Source organism: Nyctibius grandis, chromosome 5 (genome assembly GCF_013368605.1).
Source record: "Nyctibius grandis isolate bNycGra1 chromosome 5, bNycGra1.pri, whole genome shotgun sequence".
Classification (NCBI taxonomy): domain Eukaryota; kingdom Metazoa; phylum Chordata; class Aves; order Nyctibiiformes; family Nyctibiidae; genus Nyctibius; species Nyctibius grandis.
In genome coordinates this window covers 77,313,314-77,337,234 of record NC_090662.1, presented here as the reverse complement: position 1 = coordinate 77,337,234, position 23,921 = coordinate 77,313,314, and the positions used below count along the sequence as shown (strand labels likewise).

Here is a 23,921-nt window from a genome sequence, read left to right as displayed (position 1 = left end):
GCAGTTATTCCATGTTAGCATTAATGTAACAATGATTTCATCACCCGAAACAAAACAGTTAGACAAGACTATTTATTTTGAACAAGTGAATGGATTTTTATTTGTTGGTTTTGTGAGGCTTCTTCTTTCTTTTTTTTTTTTTTTTTAATTTATGGAGATGGTGGATATGTTTGCTTTAGCTCCATACTCAAGGTCTATCATCTAGGAATTAATTATCAGTTCACTGCTGCCTTGTCCCTTCAATTCCTTGATCTCTGTAATCATTTTAGAGCATTATTTTATTCACTAAAAGTATTGAGACCTATGTATTATACTTTTAAGGAAATCCTTCAGGTGGAGTTAGGTAGATGACCTTGGAATTTCATAAGACGTTTAGTGGTAGAGCAAATGAACAAAATGTATTTGAGAGAGAATGAGCTACTGGTAGTTAAGGGAAAAAATGAAGATATGTAGACTGATATTCCTTCTTTTCTTTGGAAACAGCAACCTTTCTAGGGGGAATATAAAAACTCCACTTAGAAGCATTCTCATGAAAATGTAGAGGTGGCCATTACTTTCTGTAGGTTAGTGCCAACATTGAGTACACTGGAAGAATACCAACATCTTTCTCTTCCAGAGGAGCACAGTGCACTTTCCTTAGTCATGGCATCACTTTACCAGCTGGGAGACGGGGCATTTGTCTGCAGGCTTTGTCTACATGTCCACCAAACTCAGTCATGGTTTACCTGGAGTAATTTAGTAATACAAAGAAAATCTAGCATCTCAGAGAGAATATATTAAAGGTCTTGCAAATACTTAAGCAGAACTCCAAGCTGGCACCTCCAAAGTGCTAGTTTGAACTACTGTTATTTTTCCTTAATCCCTTCAAAATGGGGAAGGATATCACTGCCCATCCTATGCTTAGGAGTTTTCCCCAAATCATTTGGAGTCCTAACTCTGCTCCCATTGAAACTGGCCACAGGATGTGAAGGATTAGTTATCTTTTGTAATGCTTTGAAACAAAGTTTCAACTCTAGTGCAGGTTCTGTAGGTCATCTTTAGTTTTTCGGATTTATGTGTAATTGTTTCTACCCCTTTCTCGCCTTACTCTTCTCCCATTATCCTCATTCATTTGTAAGTTGTAAACCCTGATGCCTGTCTTGAAAACTTCTGGTGCTCCTGCAACACTCATATTCTATACTTCATTTTACAGGCTCTGAATAATCACTCTTTGCTTGCCTCTTAACATTTACACATGTTCAACTGCCACTGAACTCTGTTAGGTAATCAAGACAAAGTAGCGTCCTAAAGATTGTGTACCTATGGAAGGTCACTGGAAGGCTACTGCATCCTTTCAATGTCCACGCTCTGGATAGTGGGACCTAGGAAATTCCATATGATATTCTTTATCATGTAGGTGTACTTTCAGGCTTTTGCAGGACAGGTCAATACGCTGCGGTGCCCTGTACCTCTGGCAAGCCTACTTGCTTGTCACAGGTCTCTGCGAGTTTACTGGATAATGTTCACTCTCTACCTCCAGTCGTACTGCTCAGCTTTCACATGTCAATGCATGGCAACTTCTTCACCTCACCAGTTCTTGACCTGCTCACCTGTCTCTGGCCTCTGTGTATCCACCGCTGTATCCTCACACCAGTCTTCCGCAGGACTGCTTGCCTATCCACCACAGACCACTGCTCTTTCCAGGATTCTCCATTTCTGTCCATGATGCTCTTTCATCTTCTTATCCTATACCTGTAGCAATCCTGCCACTCCTCAGTATGACTGTGTATCTTTGGTCTATGTGAAGTCAGTCCTTCACGCTTCCCTGCTGTCCATTAGTTGCAATCACTCAGTCACAGGCCTACATGAAGTCATAATGTCCAAGACATCCATTCCTCTGTGAAAATCTGGGGACTTCTACGTACGTGAGGACTTTCTACTTCATGACTGCGTATCTCTCTCTGCAGTTTTGTTTCTCCCTTATTCTCTCCTGTTTTAAAGTAACTCTGTCCTTAAACTGCTCACCCAAAGCTGGCAAAGCTCAACTTCAGTTAGGCACTGAAGTTTGCTCATTAGAGTACTTGCTTTACTTTTCAACTGGTCTGTTGCAGGAGGCATTTGAGAGCACCATGGTAACAAAATAAGTCACAGTTTGTACCACAAGGGATCCCAGTTTGTTTTTCACCTGTGAGCCACAGTTCAGAAGTGACTCTCCTAGAAAGTATTTGTTGGTTTAGGGGCATTGTGTCACATTTGGCCACCAACAGGCAAGTCTCTTCACACAAAAGTCAGCACAAAGTATGTTTTTAAGTGCTCCAAGATCCAGCTGTAAATTGTTAATTTCCAGATCTTCATAATGCTCTATTAGCATTATCAGACTCATACCCTGGCAGGACAAAACCCACAAATCAGGAGACCTGCTGGCTTATGTTATTAAAGACAGCTCATCTTAGTATTAAATGTAGGTGTAGTTTATAATATAGTGATTGGTAACCCTCCTGATATTAGTATATATATCCTATAGTAAAGTACTGTGCTCCTTGTAATTAATTATCAATTTCCATTATTTCATAAAAGATGTAAATGTAATTATAATGTAAAACCTATCTTGTTAATGCTGTAGAATTTTAAGTACCACGAAAGGCTAATAGGTAGCTCTAAAATATATACCTTCACTTATGTGTGTCAGTGGTAATTGTCAAAGAAAATACTTGGCATATAATTATGGAACACTCCAATGTAATTAAAAATCACTATAAAAAGTGTAGCCAAGGAACTACGGTTACAAAAGCTGTAAGCCAAATCCAGGAAGTGAGGCAGTGGGCATCTTCCTGCTGCCTGGACCCTTGAAAACCTTCCTGGACCCTGGAAGGAATGCAAGAGCAAGAAGGCCATTTCCTTAGTACAAACCTAAGTGCTCTTCCAAGTAGAAACAGCACAGGGTAAATTCATATTGTCTAGTACTCTCCATATCTAAGATGAGTGCCTGTATTTGGATATGTGCTCATGTAATCAGTATAAAGGGGTAGGCACCTTTGAAAAATAAAGTTCATCCTGGCTTTCAGCTGCCTGCCCATCCCCATTGCCTTGTTCAGAGGAAGGACAGGAGCTCGAGGAGCTGCTGTTACCGCCTGCATGTGAACTGCTCCTGCGGCTTGTGTCTTTATGGTTCCCTAAAGTAGTAGCACTTGTCTTGTGAAAACTGACTGCTCAGCTGAAAAATCTGGCAAGATTCACAGAATCACAGAATCGTTTTGGTTGGGAAGGATCTTTAAGATCATCGAGTCCAACCATTAATCTAACACTACCAAGTCAACCACTAAACAATATCCCTAAACAATAACCCTAAGCACTACATCTACTCGTCTTTTAAATACCTCCAGGGATGGTGACTCCACCACCTCCCTGGGCAGCTTGTTCCACTGCTTGATAACCCTTTCCATGAAGAAATTTTTCCTAATATCCGATCTAAACCTCCCCTGGTGCAACTTGAGGCCGTTTCCTCTTGTTCTATCACTTGTTACCTGGGAGAAGAGATTAACACCCTCCTTGCTACAGCCTCCTTTCAGGTACTTGTATACAGCAATAAGGTCTCCCTGGAGCCTCCTTTTCTCCAGGCTAAACAACCCCTCTCCAGCACCTCAATGTCTTTCTTGTAGCGAGGGGCCCAGAACTGAACACAGTATTCAAGGTGCAGCCTCACTAGTGCTGAGTACAGGGGGATGACCACTTCCCTTGTCCTGCTGGCCACACTATTTCTGATACAAGCCAGGATGCTGTTGGCCGCCTTGGCCACCTGGGCACACTGCTGGTTCATATGCAGCCGGCCATCGATCAACACCCCGAGGTCCTTTTCCACCAGGCAGCTTTTCAGCCACTCTTCCCCAAGCGTATAGCGGTGCATGGGGTTGTTGTGCCCCAAGTGCAGGACCTGACACTTAGCCTTGTTGAATCTCATACAGTTGGCCTCGGCCCATCAATCCAGCCTGTCGAGATCCCTCTGCAATTCATACCTGTGTCTGCGATTCATACCTGTGTCTTTCTCCATGTCAATGCCAAAACTGTTGCGAAATGTCAGACTTTTAGAAGGAGTAGAACTTAACGTAAGTACTACTCCCATGTGGTTAAATACATGAGGACAGAGACAGGAATAAAACATAACTAGTCAAAAGCTATCATGGGTCTGAAGGTATTAGTGGGGACAGAACCTCCTGTCCCTGTGCTTCCTGGCATACTGTCTGGGTTACTTATAGTTTTTGTTTCCAGTTTTCATGTCCTTTATTGTTGAACAGAAAAAAACAGAAAAGTGCAGGTGAGAATTAGCTGAATGCAATCTCTTTTCACTGGCAAATGGGTTTTCAAATGTATGAAAGCATTCATGTGAAGGGGAAAGAGAATGAAAAATGGGAAGTTGTCTCTTTTAGCAGCATGTCTGTATTAATCCTTACAGTTAATTCTCACAACTGAAAATGTGCTTCCCACAGCTTCTGTTCTTAACATGATTTTTTTTCACCTGCACAAACCCTCTGTACTTTTTCAGCTTTCTTTCCTTCAACGAATTTGTGTCTTTATTCTGCCACTTGCCTGTAACAGTAACAGCTGTATTTATTATAGACTGCTTTTTATAAATTATAAAACTGCAGTTATCAATCATAAATAAATACCAATTGAATTATTTATAATTTTATACTTATTAAATGTTGCTTACCAATCTGTTTTGTTCAGTTGATGGCAAAAGGTGCACTACTTCTGTAAATTTAATTTTTCTCTAAAAAGCTGGGTTTCGCAAATATATCATGATTAGACATTGATGTATTGATGTTAACTACAGGCAGACAAGATGTACTGGAGTGAGATTTTAATGAAAAATACATTTATGATTGATCAGAAGTATTTGGGGATTCATACCAATTCAAAGAATAATTTGAGAGAGAAAACCCCGAAGTTTCGGAAAAACACACAATTTGCTTTATTCTTTTTTATAGACTGCATTTCTGATCTGTTTCAAAATGCCGTTTCAAGAAGAGATTTGCCTAAATGTTACTCAAAACCAGATATTTAAAAAATTAAAAGACAAAAGCAAAAAAATTGGACATTAAAGTTGAGTGAAACAAAAGTTTTTCTTCTTGCTGTTGTTTTAATTTTTGCAAGCATCTTGAAGGCATGGGACAGGCTGATCCGAGTTAGGAATTCAATGAATCTGCCCTCTTCTTTCCTGCCCTGAGCAATGTGTCTTGCACATTCCTCTGTTTTGCAGTGCCGCCAGGAGTTGATCACTCTAAGTGTGGATCAAGTTGAAAATTAATTGCTCTTTAAAATTAGGGTTTAGTTTTCAGGGAACTGATCTGGCTAAAGAAACTCACGCTCCAGTTATATAAATGTGACTACTGTCTCAAGAGGGTGGAGGGGTGGGTGTGTAGCCACATGGCTAGGGGCAGGGAGGAATGTGGGACCACAAACTCCGTAACTTACACCAGCCTGAATTAATGTGAAATGGCAAACTACCAACTGCCTGCGTGAGTTGTGAGCCTGCTAGATGAGGTGCTCGGATGGATCACAGAGAGGGAACCACTAGAGGCTGCCTTAGAGAATAACATAGCATGATGGTCCTGCTCAGGACTTGCTCTTAGTGCTACTCTCTGTATTCACATACTGCTCTGCAGGAAGCTCAAATGCTGCTTTTTCCTTTGGTGTGGGCAGGGGGAGAAGGTTTGAATGCCAAGGCAGTCTCCCTGGACGGTCAAAGTTCAAGCAGGGGCTTCTAATTTCGGTATATATAAAAAAACCTGTGTGTATGCTGTGCATTTGTATACATATACCTATACTAACATGTGGACTTAAGGGGAATTAAGGCACTTTTTAGAATTCTAGAGTTATATAAACCTGTGTATGTGTGTTTGTGCTTTTAGTCAAAAGGAAGCATTGCAATTAGTTGTATTTTTTTTTGTAAATCATCTCTATAAATATTTGAAAAGAGCTAACACATGTTGCAAATATTTAGTTAATGGTCTTTGTTGAAAGGAAGTTTAAGAAAGCTCTAAAATCATAATATCCTACCAGTATTAAGAGGTCATTTTGTGTATGTGTGAATCTTCCAGTTGAAGCCTGTTTCAGCCAAAACATCTGTTCAGTTATCTGTGGTGGATGTGGGAATTTTTTGGCAAAAGCCCCACTCAATATTTTTAATAGTGAATGATGAAGTTATATTTTTAATGTTTTAACTTCATGTGCAAAAGTTATATAACCAGATCTGTATCTGTGTGGTTATTGCTATTTATACTACTGTTGGGGCGTATGACAGATGAGAATCCAGTGTGTTCTGAATAAACACAGAAGAAAAAGATGGATCCTGTATTAGCAAGATTATCATTTGAGTGTAAGGAAACAGAACAGAGTAGCCAAGATAAATTGCAGTGGGAGTACAAAGAATCAGTAATATGTGCTATCCTCTCAAACTTGTGTAAATGAGATCTTGATCTGACCAAAGAACTTTATGGTTAAAGATATTACAATGCATTTAAATTATCCTTGACCACAAATGCAATATTTGTGTAATATAAATGCAAGTATGGATGTGTAGTAATAGAAGGCAAAGACACAATTTTCTGTATTGTTTCTCTAGCAAGCCAAAATATGCAGTTAATTTATTGCCATGTTTTAGTCTGCTAATTTCTTATTGTTTGCCAATTACTGCTTAAATTTACTAATTTTTTTCCTTGTTTGTTTTTCTTGCTCCCAGTTTTGCAGAGTAACTCTGAGTCTCTCGTCTCAGAATACTCTCCCTACTGCATGCCAAGAACAAAAAGTATCTTGTGATCAATATAAAATAGATAGATTTGGTGATGCCCCCTGCAAATGGACCAGAGTTTTGCTTGAGACAGCTATGTTTACTGAAGACTGCCAAAACAAGTAAAAAAAAAAAGAAAAGCAAACCAAAAAACCCCCACTTTTTTTCTTTTGATCTCAATCCTGATACATCCTTTCTGATAAATTTAGAGTTAATGCTATCACTTGACATGTAGTCACCTCTGAACTGTTCACGTATATTAACACTTATCCAGTGATGCTAGATATGTGAGGACAGTGAATGCTGTAGCAGTTTCTGTTATGAGATCAAGTCCTGAGGATCTTTCTTAAGCAAGTAGTCACTGAAGTCCTTAGGAGCACACCTTACTGAGGCACTCAAAACTTAGCATAATGTGAGTTTTTGCTACAGGAATTACTTCCTGTATGTTCAGTTTGTGAATGCTCTTAAAGTACCCACTTAAACTGCAAGCTTAAGTGTTTGATTCTATCAGGGCTTCAAAAATGATGGCTAGATTCTGCAGGCCTTAATAACACTAGTATAAAGGATTTTTTTTTTTCCCCATTGACTTCAGAAAGCTTTGACTTAGGGCTCATGAATAGCTATCGTGATGTATAGAAGGAAATATATTGGAGAGTACATGCATTACAGGACATGTCTAAGGATTGCAGTGCCTAACCTACAGGGAAGATATGGCTTGAGCATCCTTAGCCTTTGAGCAACAGGCAGACCTTGCAGAACTCTTCTGAGAGTAGCTGGCTTTTGCTATGCAAGATATGGGTATTCTGTTGCTGAACATATCTTCCCATTATTAAGTCACAGCCTAGCATAGTGTGTATGTGGCTTTGTTACGTAGCCTCCCTTTTCTGAACTTTTAATGTTTGTCAGAAAATAATAGTACTTGCTAATACTATTCAGTATGACAGAAGAATAGGAAAAATATGGCAGAAACATGCCAAAGCAAAGGTACAAAAATGTTCAATGTGGTGCAATGTATATATATTTTAAAAAGGCTGTCTAGACAGAGGTACTATGTGATTTTGTTTGAGCGTGCTGATGTAAAACAAGCAAAAGGATTTATGAAAATGACAAAATGAGGAGTACTTCTAATGAGGCATAAAATGGACCTTAAGGTGTGGATGAAAGTACTTACTGCTATCGGTGTATTTATTACATATTTATTAGAAAAATCTGGTAGTGATTTCCTGTAAATTTCAACTTGTGTGATACTACCAGGTTTGGAATAACAAATCTTACATTTTTGCTTTGCTAATTCATTTCCCTCAAGGCACAAAGAACTTTGGCATTGTGTCAGGTTAATATTAATATTCTACATTCTATCTGCTAAATATCTTTTTCATAATTGAAAGTTAATGGCCCACCTGACCCTTACATCTCTAGCAGTGATTTATTCAGCTCTCTACATAAACCTTCATATTTCAATGTCAACCCAAAAATAAAATCTTATTAAAATATGTTTTTGTTGAATGTTGTTGTGAAATGTATTGGAGAACCTACAACATTATAATGTGTCAAGCTTTACCAAGCATTGTTATAGTAACAACATTTGCTGACAATTTATTCTTAGAATTGTAATAGAAATTGAAACTCACATTTCAGTTACAATGATTTTGCAACTGATTTTTTTTTTTACCTGACAGATGGCTGGTCAAATAAGCAATATAGCTGATGGCTAATCCCTCTTTAATTTTTGTGTTACAAAGGAGCAAATTGGCACTTGTAAATCCTGACTGGCTGCCTTTTTCTTTTTTTCTGAAGAGTGACTCCAAATTTATGGTAATGGGGATGACAGCTAAATCTGGCCAACATAACTAATAGCATGTACAAAGCAGTACTGCTAAGATGGATGAATGCAATATCTGTTGTAATAGGTGTTCTACTGGTATCTACTGAGTTATTGTCTTTTGGACCATAATTTTTGAGGAGCTGAGACGAGCAGTATAGATGGGAGAGATACCAGATGTGATGATAGAGTGTATTGAGGGCTGATTTTCAAAACTGTTGACAATTCAGCACAATCTACAGAGATCACTAGAAAATGCTGGTTAATTAACATTTCTGAAAAATCTAATATTGTCCATTTACTGGCTGATTTCATCATGCCCCTGTGGAAAGATATTATTTCCAGCCTAAGTACCACATTAGCTGAGAGAGCTGGGTCTCTTAGAGCTCCAGAAATAGTATAATACTGCACTTCCCATCTATGAACGAGGTATTTCTTGGACACTGATTCCAAGCCTGTTTGCCAAGCTTCTCATGTTAGGCTCAGCTGCAATGTTTCAAGCAATTATTTTTCTTTGCTTGATGTTCTGCTCAGATTGCAGGGCTGCTGCTGCTGCTGTTGCTGCCTTCTAATAATTTGCAGAGCCTGCAAGCATCCAGCAGAGCTTATCAGCTTGGCCTCCACACTTCATCTGAAGCATGCTTGTGCCTCACTGGCTGGGAACTGCTTCTCTAGGAAGTTCTTGATACAAGGAATTAGTCCCAGAGTCAGCGTGGCACTTTCATACCCCTGCTGATGCTGGGCACTTGTAAATGCTCTCTGCTTCCTTGCATTATCTGTGTTAAGTAGAAGAAAAAGAGACATTCCTATCTGAATTTAGTTGTCTTGATTGCTGAAGAAATGCCATTGTACTCTTTTGCAATGTCTTTGCTCTTGCCCACACCTGTCTGTACAACCTAAAATGAATAGCACCAGGATTGTAAATACAACCTAACAACATTCAAAAACGTATCATCATTGAAACTAACCACAATCAAGTACTATAGTCTGGAGATGGGATGAACTCCCTTACAGAACACATGCTTTGAAGAAGTTTAAATTGTAACATTGTCAACATAGGAAAGGTTATTTTTTATACTCAGTTTTGTGATTTTTTAGTGCCAAAATGCAGGAAAGGGAGATACACTGATAGTGACGTTTTTTAGCACCCACTTTCTCCATCTAAAGTTAAATCCCATGTTTTCTAATCCCAGCTAAGAGACAATAGCTCATTAATCTTTGTAGCCTTCAAATCAGTTTCTGAGCATTGACGTATCTTGACTCACCTACTCTGAGATCTTCTGGTTCAAAAGAGAAATGACTTTCTGGAGCAGGCATAGAGTGTGCTGTACTTCAGTCTTGCTCCTGCTTGTTGCTGTTGACAGCTACCGAGAACAGGACAATTTCCCTTGTACTATCCAAGAAGAGAAGTGTTTTTTTCTCAAGTAACCAGAGTATTGGGACACATAGCAAAGCAGCACCATTAGCTTTCCTTTGGTTGATTGGTGAAGATGAAAGTATTTCTGGCCTTAAGTCTCAACAATAAAACAAATTTAAATTCTTTTCCTTGTGTTAAGTTTTGTCTGGATTTGTTCTTCCTTCAGTCAGTGCTTGCAGATTCCAAATTAACTTTGATCTTTTCCCCTTGCTGATAAACCTGCATGAGTCCAGACTGGACTGTGTTCAATTTTCAGGTCATAACCTTTACTGATGCCCATCTAAATAGCTCCATTAACTTGGTGTAGCTGTGCCAAGTTACATCATCTGACAGCCTAGCCTGATAGTCTCATTAAAACATCAGAGGGAAAGCAATTGTATCATAATTTGTATTACTTATTATAAACTAATCACCAGATTGTAGCAGAACCTGAAGACAGAGTAACTCAGTGGTGAGATTATGAACTAATGACAGCTCTTGAGTCCCCATTACTCTCTAGACTTCAGGCATTGTAGAGTGTGATATGGTAGGGAACCCAGGCATGGTGTGAGCAGCTATGGAGACACCTTCATCAATCAGGTTCCGTTCCACCACCAAACAGAGAGCTGTTAACCAGCCCTTTTTTTAACTGGCATTGAGGTGACCCCTGTGACAATAGTGAGTCATAGCAGCCTATAATCTGTCCAAGGGTGAGGCAGGTAGATTGCTCACTATGTATTTTTTGGCTATGCAGTCAATTGAAGAAGAGGTGGTAGCAGGAAGTAGGAGGTCAGATACTGGGGAGAAAGAAAGGCCTAGAGTCCCTCCTATTAGATTTGGCATAATTACCATAAAATTATCCTATCATTTGAAACAGTCCATCAATGCAGTAGTGTGTATCTAACAGTTGCAATAGTAAAATGTTTAGGAAAAAAATAAGAATGGTACAAACTTTTATAACAATTTTACTCTCATATTCTCCTGATGATAGCTACTTTCAGTTCAGGTAATTTCCCCCACTTGATGTAGTTCATCTATCTAGTAACCTTCCGTGGATCTGTCTTCCAAAGTCTGGTCTAGTTTCTTCTTGAAACATCATAAAGTTTTTGCCCCCAGCAAGTCTTTTGGCAAGACAGAGATACTACTCACTGCATTAATATCTGTGTCCTTTTGTTTATTTTGAGTCTGGCTCCCAATAAGTTAGTTTGGCTTTGAGGTCCTTTAGTTTTTGCCCTGAAAGAGACAGTAGGCAGTCCATCCTCACCCCCTCTCCTTATCATGCACGGTTTTATAGACTTCTACAATGTCTTCCCTAAGATTGCTCTTTTCCGGAATGAAGACTCTCAGTCTGCTCAGTGACTCCTACATAGATGTCATAGCAAGGCTTTTATGGTGGTTGTTGCCCTCCTCTGAACCCATTTGTGGCCTAATTTCTCTCTTTGGAGGTGAGGAGACAGGCACTGCACATTGAGTTCAAGATGTGAATACAGCATGGATTGCTATGTTTAAATAGTATTTTTTTTCTTGGTCTCTATTCCTTTCCTTATGGAACATAATGTCTGCTTTACTTCTTTGCTCTTACAGAATACTGAGCTGATATTTTCAAGGAACTGTCTGTTGCGACTTCAAGATGTCATTAGTGACTGGTATAGGTTAATTCAGAGCCCAGCATGTAGTATGTGAAACTGGTTTTAACACATGGATATTACTTTATATTTATTTACGTTGAAAGCCATTTGCCATTGTTCAGGCTTTTGGTCTTATAAAGCTTTTCTACAGTTTTTCACAGTCTGCCCTTATCCTTACTGCCCTGAAAAACTTCATCAGTGCAGTTTGTCTTCTCACTGCTTATCTCTTTTTCCAGGCCACTTATGATGATGCTGTACAGTCCTGACTCCGGAAAACCCCTTCAGTGACTTTTTTTTCAGCATCGCAGGATCTCCTCCTACCCAGTTTCCTGTTGTTTAACCAATTATCCGCCCCTGGACCTGTTCCCTTATCTAACATGTGTCACATGATGTTACTGTGAGACTGCCAGTGCTCCTTCCCTTTCTCTCCCTGTTTACACTGAGTCTGTAAGTGTCCAGGGAGGCTTTGAATTCCCCACCAGCTAACCAACCAACCAGAACACTTTGATTATCTTCATCTTAATCCCCTCCCAATCAAGCCTCTGCAAATATAGCCAACCTTCCTTTTATTGCTACTGATCTTTGGTGAGAGACCTCAAAGAGAGACACCATCCTGGAAAGGCTTGTAGCATATGATTAGGAAAACATACTTAGTAAACAAAATACATTTGTACCATCTGTTAACACTTTTAAATTAAAGGAAAGTAAACCCTCCAAGATATTTGATTTTGAAAATATTTGATTTAATTTTTTCAAATTAATTGACATTTAAAATCTTTCTACACAAAATTCAATCATTCTTTATAAGCTTGTTTGTTAGTATCCCAGATCAAGTAATGAGTGATGAAGCAATATTTTAAGGTGCCATTCCTCTGGTTTTCAGTTTGATATCCTAACCACTCTTTTCTTTTTCTCTTCCAAACTTATTTTCTTGAGATTGAGTCTGCTAGAGTGAGGTTTCAGTCTCTGTTTCATTACTCCCCCTACTGGTAACATGCCTGTTCTCTGGTCTGAAGATTGACTTCCATGATCTTGCTGCTTTGTCTGGAAAATTGTTTAGGGTATAAATCTCTGTGCAGATTAGTGTGTCTCATTCCCCCAAGAGGAATTACATTTTGCCCTTTTTAATGTTAACTCTTTGGCCTCAAGAATTTTGTTGATTTTATTATTGATAATCAAGTTTGATATGATGTATTTTACAGAATATTGGCATATTTGCTAGCTAATTTGGCACTGAATGTAGCCAGGCCAGCTGATTATGTGTTTTTCCATTGACGCTGCCAAAATACAGGAGGTGGTAGAGTAGACACACTCCTCCCTTCCTCGTTGAGGAAGTCTGATCTGGGTGATTTTTTTTTTCAATTTTGCATTTTATTATTATTTCTGGTATTTTTCAGTCTCAGAAGATGTACTGAAATTGTGGTATGCTTTTGTAACAAGAAATTTGTGTCATTGGCATAGGAGAAATTTGCTGATAGTTATTTTAAACTAATAGGGAAGATTTTGCTTTACATTTGAAAGTCATATTTTTCATGCTTTAGTAGTTAATGGCCATAGATAAATACTTAGAAAATAACCAGGAAAATGCACTGATTTTTAAATCCAAAATGTGCATTCAGAAAAAATTAAAAATGAATGGCAATCCTGACATATTTGTTACTCACCTCCATATAGGTTCTGCATTGAGTACTGCAGTAATGCAGATGTCTGTGCCTTTTTTTTATATTTGGCAGACTTGACAATATATTTTACATTTGTGCTTGAGTTTCTAACAGCTCATTTTCATTCTGTTGTGTGCCATTAAATATTTCCATCTTCTTCAGGGGAAGCATGCTTGTGTTTTTAGGGTTCCTGTAACATCTTCCATTCAGAGACATTTTCTGTCTACAGATGAGTGGGAAGATTTTGGTTGAAAAGGTAGCAACACCATGAAGAAACATTGCAAAGGATGTGCAAAGTCAACTGTTTCATTCCACAGTGCCTTACCTAATGAATTAAGGTTATATAGTTTTATATAGTGTTTTGGCCAGATCTTTCATTCCAAGGTGTTCTGTTCTTTGCTTATACACACTAGTATATTCTTTAATTGTTTATGTTCAGAGATGGGAGTAAGAGAGTAAAATAAACAGAACATTAACACCATCACTGTTGGTAGAAATGAAGAAAGAAAGGCAAACTGTCAAAATGTGTAAATTGTTGCAGCTTTGCTTAAGGTCTGAAATTTGGGCTTGAGCATGTCTGCTTCGTATGTTGTTGAGCAGCTAAAAATAAACCTAACTCTGTGAACTAGATGGAGTTTACCTTTGCCATCAGTGAACACGCCTGTGCTTTGCATCTTCACACTTGTGCTATGTATGACTGGTTGTCTGTCAGGATTGGGACAACTTCTTGGAGCTGTCGGGGATTGCTGCTAATTGTAATACTGTTGTAAGAGAATTTGCAGTCATTAATGAGGATGTCATTATGCTAGGCATTATACACCCATAGAGTAAGTAAATCTGTACCCCAGAGTAATAATGAAAATAGAAAAGGGGAAGTTTGGCAAAAGGTAGAAGGACTACGGTTTTTGAAGGAAAATGTGAACATTACAAGAAGTGCAGTATGGCTACTGTATAGTTTACCGTATTATTTGAGCACCTGTCAATCTGTAACATATTTATCTTCACAAAAGACTTTTGATAGAGGGAAGTTCCATTATCTTCATTTAATCAGTGACAGAAAGAATTAAACTACTTGCCTACAATCATATAGATAACGTGAGTAGGGAATTGCTCTGGACTGATGTCTCCGTGTCAAGACATTCTGGGTCTTGACATCTCACCCGTACGAGTGCACTAGTCCTTTTTATAATGTAAGTGACATACACTTTGATATGCATGCTTTGCAATAAACTGATTTTGTATCTTGGATACAAAACATTAAGATCAGCAAAACGCCAGTCCTTGTACAGATAGAAATTCAATACATTTGGCACAAAACACAGACACTTTCACAGTCACTCTCTGAATCTGGCAATGCCCTGTCATTCCGTCACATGCTACCTGTGCAGGGGGCCAACAGCTCAGTATTTGGCTCAGCTTTCATAAAATATATGTCACTGTAGTTCTGTGATAGTAACAAGAAATTGCATTTTATTTGCAATATCACATCACATTGTTATTTGCCTCAATTTCCAGGGCTGATATCAGGAGAGTAGACATTAATTTTGAACAATTGCATTTGCAGACATGACTGATCCATTTGGTGATGGAATAAATGGGAAGATGATTACTTTTACTGAGCTACTAGGACCTGTCTTCTTTTTCTTCTTTACAAACTGTCTCATTCTTGCTTTCCTAGTGTGGCTGGTATTACCGATGTCGACAAAAGATGTCTGATTATATTAACTGAAGCCATTAGAAATTTGCTGTGTGTACGTCTCTGGTATTTTTCTGTCTATTTGTTAATCACAGAAGGATAAAATGTTTAAGGCCCGGATAGTTTATCTTTTTAAGAAGGAAGTTTACATGCATCAGGTTTATAATCTATGCCTTTCTGTTTCCTATATATATTTTTTTAATCATAAAACAGATTAGCAGTTCCCTTGGGCTCCCTTAGACAGTAGTAAATCACTTCTGTTCAGCTTCTTTCTACCCTTCAGAGTTTCTCATCTTCCCATTAAGATACACAGCAGAAATCTATTTCTTTGGACAAGTATTTTAAAATAACTTATATATTTCCTTTAATATATCTGTTATATATTACTAGATTCCTTTAATATGGGATGAGTAGTGAATGATTTCATGATGAGGAAATAATAAGAAAGACTTACTAAAATGTAGCATTCACCAATTAACTTTGTATTTGCAGAGTTACAGAATCACAGAATCACAGAATGTTAGGGATTGGAAGGGACCTCGAAAGATCATCTAGTCCAATCCCCCTGCCGGAGCAGGATTGCCTAGACCATATCACACAGGAACGCGTCCAGGCGGGTTTTGAATGTCTCCAGAGAAGGAGACTCCACAACCTCTCTGGGCAGCCTGTTCCAGTGTTCGGTCACCCTCACCGTAAAGAAGTTTTTCCTCATATTTAAGTGGAACCTCCTGTGTTCCAGCTTGCACCCATTGCCCCTTGTCCTGTCAAGGGATGTCACTGAGAAGAGCCTGGCTCCATCCTCATGACACTTGCCCTTTCCATATTTATAAACATTAATGAGGTCACCCCTCAGTCTCCTCTTCTCTAAGCTAAAGAGACCCAGCTCCCTCAGCCTCTCCTCATAAGGGAGATGTTCCACTCCCTTAATCATCTTCGTGGCTCTGCGCTGGACTCTCTCTAGCAGTTCCCTGTCCTTCTTGAACTGAGGGGCCCAGAACTGGACACAATATTCCAGATGCGGCCTCACCAGGGCAGAGTAGAGGGGGAGGAGTTTTTGCTGGTTTTGCTCTTTTTGTTGCCCTACTTGTGACTGACAAATATGATGCCTTTAGCGTCATATGCTTTAGCTCATGTTAGAGGTGTCTAAATAAACTATTGAGAACACTTCATCTTGAGGTGACATAGCTGACACATGGCAAATGGGTTGTCTGAATGAGGTAAGGTGGGAGTCAAACTGGCCTGACAAAATCATGGCACTATGAGAAATCTTTCAGCTGGACACACCGTACTCCACCTTTTACATGCCATGCTCTTATGGAGCAACAGAACCTCTCCACAGGCTCCTGTTGCAATAGAGAATGCTGCACAGTGCATCTCCTCGATGTGTGACCTGTCCCTGCAAGGGATGGAATTGAGAAACTGAATGGGAAGAGATTAATAAAAGCATGGTAATTGTGTTACAGTGGTTCAAAAATATTCCATGTTACTGTTGGACAACTGTCAAAGTGGGTGAGAAATACAGATATGCCACTAACTTGAGAATAACAAAATTCTCAGTTGATATATGACTTTTGTGGAAACCTAACTTCAATGACAAATCTAATTTTTTGAGCAGAGAGAGCTTTTCTAAATTTTTGAGCAGAGAGAGCTGTCTAGCCATGTTTCAGAACATTGAGCTTTTAGTTAAAAAGAATAATTACTTTTTGAGTTTTCACTAGTCAAATTATAATCCATAGGAGTACATTCTTTATACACATCTATATGAGAGCTTTCATATTTATCATACATTTTTTTTCTGCTATGGCCTTGATGATGATAAGTTTGCAATAAATCTTAGACTTGCAGTAGATGCAGGTGCTAATGTATTTTACTGTTAAGGCATGAAAGATAGAAAAAGTCGTCTTGGAGAAATTTGAATTTTATTCAGCCTATACATTTCTGCTATAAGACAGAAAAAATTGCAATATAGACTGCTATTATAGTCCTGCTTTAAACTACTAGGAGTACATGATAGACTAAAAGAAATATCTGATATATTTTTCTTCATGTGCTGACTGAAAAGCAAACCAGACCTTACAGATGTGCTTCCATTTGACTTCAATGCTGAGTTTTCCTACTGAAATGGGAAGGCCCAATTCAACTTTACAAAACAGAAAAGAAGCCAGGATATAAATATATTGTGAATAATTCAGAACTGACTTACTGAAAAACTTCCATTCTTGAAACTTATCGGAAGAACTCTGTAATATGAAATATAGATTTGACAAAAAAAGGATCATGAGAGCAACAAATCTGTTTGTCATCTGCATAGCAATACTTAGTCATTTGAGTAATATAATCAAGGAGTGCAATGATATAGACATAGAACAATGCAGGGCCAATAATAAAGTCCTGTGGGACATGAGTTGTAAGTGAAAAAGGACTTGATTAAGGATGGCTATATTAAATAACAAGGGAATGGTCAGACAAAAATAATGTCATCCGGCACAACATGTTAGCTTTAGTGATACATCTAGAGTACAATGAATAAGCAATGGTGATTGCGAGTATTCAAAATAGAAGACTGACAGCATTTCATTAGAGCAAATATTAAATTGTATTCATGAACACATGTACCTTGATCATTTCAGGTGATTAACCAAATGACACCAATTAGTGGATGTGTCTAGTAGACAGTTATAAATCCACTCTGGCAATGAGAAAAACAAGGTCTAACTTTTGGTAATGTTTGCAATACAATAAGCACTCTGGGAATAAGTTAGTTGAACAGATCTTCACCAGTCATCATAACAATAATGACAAAAAGGACATGCAAACAGACAACTGGAACTACTGCAGGTGAAGGCTTGAAAAGTGGGGAAAGGAGCCTTATCAGAGGAGTAGCTGGTATAGGTTTTTATTTTGGTGGGTCAACAGAAAACTAGGTAGAAGGTTTATCCCTTGAGATATGATATGAGATTGATGATTTAAAATTTGTTTTAAATTTCTTTGATTAATTTTTATGTTAGGAAAATACAGGAAGATGTGGGAAACATGGTTCTAGTAATCTCAAGCTAAAATATTCAGCATTGTTCTGCACTTTTTGTTTACCATGCAACAGGAATCACCTGGTCCTGTTTTCCCTACTTTATTTACTTTGCAATAGTCTTTATTAAAATGATCTCAGTTTTCTATTGTGGGGTGATTTTTAAGGCTTTTAAAGACTTTTAAAGCTCTGATTCCTAGGCATCTGATATCACTTCATGAACAGCACAACTTTCCAACATATTTTTGTTCAAATATACAAAGGTCATATTCTTCATCTCGTCTTTTCTCTCAAAATTATCTGATTTTATTTGCAATCTGTGTAGTCATATGAGCCTGAGCTGGAAACAACCAATTAGATCAGACTGTCCCTCCTCTTGCCAATGTGGAATATAGTCTCCCAGACAGAGGACACATCATGATTTTAGCCAAAAGTTGAGAAGAAGCCTCCTGATCTTCACCCACTGAAATTTAAACCCTCATCTGTTATTAATATATTTTCATCAGATGATTACCAGAACATCTGCCTATGCCCCGTAAATTTTTACTTCCTTCTCGTAAAGCTGACTTCCCCAGTGGACTGATTAAAGAGACATTCTGCAGCTCATTCTTCTCTTTAAGATAACATCGGTCCACTGAAGAAATGTTAGCTGAAAGTGATGGTCTTTGTAGTTAATGTTGCAGCTATGAATGAAATAAGAGCAAAATGATTGCAATAAGAATAGTAGGATTTCCATCTAACTTTTTTTTTTTTTTTTTTTTTTAAATCAGGAAGCATTATGAAACGTTAGGCAAATGCACGTTTGGTGTTTACATGAAGTTGTAAGCATTTATACACTTTGAAAAGATTAAATACTGGTTCTAAAATGCTGATGCCAATATGATATGATGCAGCTTTATTTGGAAATTGATATAAATTGTATGCAAAACAAAAAATATCACTGTGGCTAAGAGGAGAGGCTTTTCTGAGGTAAATGTGCTACAATAGTCTTTTAGATTTAGACATACATTCAGACTGCAGCTCATATTTCTGTTTAAAACTTTTCTTAACTCAAAGCTTTTGAGAAAGAGACCTTTCTTGGAGTCAATTTCCAATAGAAGATGCTAAGTTTCCGTGGATATGGCCTATGTTCCCAGCTTTGTATAGTTATGCTGCTTGATGATTATAGCGGCATTAAGCTATGTCCATTAACGTTCTCTCTAGACATATGCAGCTGTCTGTACATGAAACAGGCAGCTACTCACATGTGGGGCACCCGAGTTTTGCATTTAAGCCCAACATATAACCCAGATATGTTTCTCCTAAAATTGGAGACCCTGCTTCAGTTTTCTTGTCTCACTTCCAAATTTCAGGGTATATGGAAGAGTTCAAATAGAGGTTCATGCTCCCCTGAAGGGAGGGGACTGTCCTGGTCCTTACACGCATATGGGTGTGAAAATGCAAAGTGACAGTATGCTCTAGCACCAAAGTCCTGGCATGCACACAGCTACACGAAGATCATTAATCTTAGCATTAAGCAAGCCTTTAAATTCTCCCCGTTGTCCACTTCCATGTCCTTCCCAAAGTATGTCCTCATATCATCTTTCTAATCTGTCTCCCAACTTTTATTCCCTTCATTTTCACAGTAAGCATTCATCTGTATAATTTACTGATATAATTTATTTCTGTGCATTGAGGAAAATTCTATATCAACATGCCTACATTTCATTTTCATGCTTTTGCCAGGGGTGCTGCTTTCTGATCTTGGAGTGCCTTTGTGTAGCTCAGATGTGCTACCAGGGCAGTATCCTCTCAACAGCCTAGATCGCAGCAAACTGGCTGTGCAGAGGCCCTCTTGTGTAGTCTTCTGGCTCTGCACAGCATAACAAATTTTTTACATAAACGTTAGGCTCATGCCTGTCTTCAGAAGTTAAATTTGAATGTTTTGTTTAGGGCTGCTACTCCAACTGCAGATATTTAGGGCAGTAAATGTTGGGCCTGATGCCTTGTAAGGAACTACTAATCTGATGAAGTGTCCAGGAAATAGCTGGGAAAAACTGAAAATGGGGACCTAAAGTAAACTCACTCAGAGCAGAAAAAATGTTTTTTCTTTATTGGTTCAGATGGGCACAAAAGCCTACTAATGAAGTCAGATGACTTACAAGACATCCGAGTATGGAAGCTGTAGCTTGGGCGGTTCTGGTTCACATGATTCCAAAATCTTGGACTGTAGACTGCTGTCTTCATGATGCACACATAGCTACACTGCGTACAGTAGATTAATGGATTTTGGAGCATTAGAAGATTCAACTTTTAAAGAAAAGGTCACTTTTAAGCCCAGTTGTAACAGAAGTTGGTTATTCACTGTGATTGCCTACTGTTGCATGATTTAGTTGGAGTTGACATCTTGAAATCTTATTACTGTATTCTGTTCAATAATACTGAAATACATTGTTTTCTTATTTTGTGTTTCAGAATAAGAGCCAAGGATTGAGTTTTGTCCGTATACATGCACCTTGGCAAGTACTTAGTCGAGAAGCAGAACTCCTTAAAATAAAAATGCCCACTAAAAAGGTAAGTGTCTTCCATCTTCTATCAACTAGTATGACTGGAGAAGGGTGGATCAGAATGGTAGTTAAATGTATAGAAGCCCACAGAGTTACTTTATTTCAAAATCAGACCAAATGTACTGCCAGGCTTATTCTTTCACATTACTAATTATTTTGAGATGATTTAGTATTCAGAGTTGGATTTAAGATGGGATTTTCAAAGGGGATTTCAAAGGCCACAGAGGCAGCTGGCTGACAGACTGCGTTCAGAAGAGTGATGACAGAGGTGAGTTTTAGGGGGGGGCTTTGAAAGCTGAGAAGGCAGTAGCTATTTGGATTTTTGTCAAGGAACTTTCCTCAAAGGTGAGCTGCAGTATGGGAGATAGTATGATAGCTGGTCATTGCCTTAAGATTTCTCTAAAGTCTAGGGATGCTGAGAGAGTCTGTTTTGGTAGTATCAATGACTTAGTGCATTCAGACTTGCCCATTGTCATTAAAACTTTGGCTCATTATCTTCTTTATAGTCATAGTAGCTGAGAATATCTAGAGCTTTCAGCAGAGTTGCTGCCAAATATTGTAAATTGTGAGGAGCAGATCCCCAAATTTGTGGTCCTGCAATGATTTAGCATTCTGTCTAACAACTCCACTGAAGTTAGTGGAACTGCTTTGTGCTTTCCGTTAGTGATACTCATCCATTGCACTACTGAACACTTATTTCATTGCATTATCATTAGAATTAAATGACTGAGCAATTTTGTATACTTTTACTGTATTGTGTTCGCATCCCCGAAAAAAAAAAAAGTCTGGTTACTTGTAATCAGTCTTTGAAAATGAGCAGGTTTTGGACAGTTACAGTACCTCTGTCCTTTCTGGCATATTGATGGATATGTAGGCCCTTTCTAGAAATGGACCTACATATTCACCTCCTCTCTTTGATCCCTTCCCAGCTTTGTTCCTTTTGTACGTTTTTCGTGCCTCCTCATTTCTCCCTCCTTCTTCCCTCATGGGAATTTTCCCCTCCTATGTTTTTGCAGATACACTGAAACAAATTTTACATTATTTTAATTGAGGAATGTTGCCATCCTATTTTTCTGAGTTAAGGTCTCCAGGAGCTGATAATCTCCAATGGCTGCCCTAGTCACTCACAAACAGTTCTGCATCCTCTTCTCTCCTCTGAATGGGAGAAAAAATACACAATAAATCATAAAGCCCTAAAGACACAGAATCATTTGGGTAAAGATATCTAAAAATATTGACACGTTACTTCATTTAACTGCTGTATGTTATACATTATTTATAGCATCGTTTTCTTTAAAGCAACAGATTTCAGTGAACCAATCAGATCTGTGCACACTTCATGTTGAATGAGATTGCCATATAACTGACATTTATTGCATAGTATGACAAATATTCAAAGAGCAAATGGACAAGCAGTCATTGATTCAGCAGTTATGAAAACAGTATTCAGGTTTGTACCTGTAATTTTTTTTGGTGTGTACAAGAAGATGAAAGGAACCAACAAGGAAACCAGATCTCAATTTTCTTGAAAATTTATCCTAGGGTAATAAGTTGTTTTGTATAACTTAAAAGTGATATGACATTTTTAAGAAGAAGATTGCTGTCATCTCTTGTTGACTACATTATTTTTCTATTGTCTCAACAGCAGAAATGGAGCACTACCAGTGCGCTACCAGAAAGCAAACATGGTTAATGTCTTAAGTATTTTGCAATTAAAGACAGTTGTAAGAGGAATTTCCTGTGAAGAAAAAAATCCAGTTTGAAAAATTGAAATCTTGTATTTTGGGGATTTGGCAATACAAACTGAAAAATTCAGCCAGTAACCACTAAAAAGAAAATTCTATTTTCGTTCAGAGAGACAAAAGGTTGTTTTCAAGGCACATTACGTATTTTCTATAATGCTATTTTTATTTATTCAAACATCCAAGGAAACCATAAACAAAGCATTTTGAGTGGAAAGTATTTATCCACCTCTAAACATGATGAATTAATTTCAAAAATTTTTTTTTAAAATGTTCAGTCTTAAATCATTTTTCAGTACAAATGACATACTGGGAAAAGATACTTTTTGAGCAATTTTAACAATACATAAGCTTCTGGATAATTATTTTTGATGAGTGAGAATGGGCCACACTCAAATATGAGTATGAGAAACAAACAGGGCCAACTGGAAGTGTTGGTTCGTTCCCAGAACTATGATGTCTCCAGTATTAGTGAGACTTGGTGGAATAAGTCCTACAAGTGGAGTGCCAGGATGGAGGGCGATAGGCTGTTCAGGAGGGATAGACATGGGGCAAGGTGGAAGAGTTGTACTGTATGTAAGGGTGAAGTTTGTACAGATCTTGCCATTAGGGATGATATGGTTGAGAACCTCTGAGTGAGGATTAGGAGGATGGAAAACAAAGCAGATGTCATTGTGGGTGTTTACTATTGATTGCCCAGCCAGGATGATATCACTGAATTATTCTACAGGCAATTAGGAGAAATTTCTGGATCCAGAGTCCTTATCCTTATGGGAGATTTCAACTTCCCAGATATCAACTGGGAATACCATAGTGCTGTGACAAGAAAGTATGAGAAATTCCTGAAGTGTGTTGAAGATAATATCTTGTCACAAGCATTCAGTGAGCCAACTAGGAAGGATGCCTTCCCAGACTTGCTATTTGTGAATAGAGAAGGACTCATGGGAGATGTGATGGTAGGTGGCTGTCTTGGCCACAGTGATCACAAAATGGTTGAGTTTAAAATTTTCAGTGTAATGAGAAAAAAAGTCAGCAGAGTTGTTACTCTAGATTTCAAGAGAGCAAAATTTAAGCTACTCACGGAGCTAGTTAGCAGTGTCCACTGGGAATCTGCTTTTGAGGGCTTAGGGGTCCATGAGTGCTGGTCAGTTTTTAAGAACCACCTTTTAAAAGCACAGGAGCAGGATATTCTAGCATGTCGTAAGTCAAGAAAGCGGGGCAGAAGACAAGTTGGTTGAACAGGGAACTCCTCAAGGAGCTCAAAAAGAAGAAATTGTACCATCTCTGGGAGCAAGGTCAGAATTTGCAGGAAGGTTACAGAGCTGTGGTTTGCATATTCAGGGAGAAAACACAAAGGCTAAAGCTCAGCTAAAGTTGAAACTGGCCAGTGTTGTGTCAGATAGCAAAAAGGGTTTTTAAACTATGTCCAGAGCAAGAGGAGGTCTAAGGAAAATATTGGATGAGTACTTGTTGAAGATGGTCACCTGTCAAATAGGAATGAAGAAAAAGTGGAGGCTTTCAATGATTTTTTTGCCTCAGTCTTAATATTAATGATAGACCTTGGACTACCTGGTCCTCTGAGTCAGAGGACCACAACTGTGGGAAGAGTGACTTTCTGTTTGTGGATACTGAATTTGTA

The 23,921-nt window shown here is 38.3% G+C and overlaps 1 protein-coding gene across 2 annotated transcripts in view; it reads left to right on the top strand.

Moving 5' to 3' along the window:
* Positions 1 to 23,921, top strand: part of ANO2 (anoctamin 2) — a 190,218-nt gene that overhangs the window by 14,779 nt on the left and 151,518 nt on the right. For both annotated transcript variants that reach the window (XM_068400623.1, XM_068400622.1), the window contains exon 3: positions 20,449 to 20,547. In XM_068400623.1, coding sequence (XP_068256724.1) covers positions 20,449 to 20,547 — 99 coding nt within the window. The remainder of the gene's footprint in view (positions 1 to 20,448; positions 20,548 to 23,921) is intronic.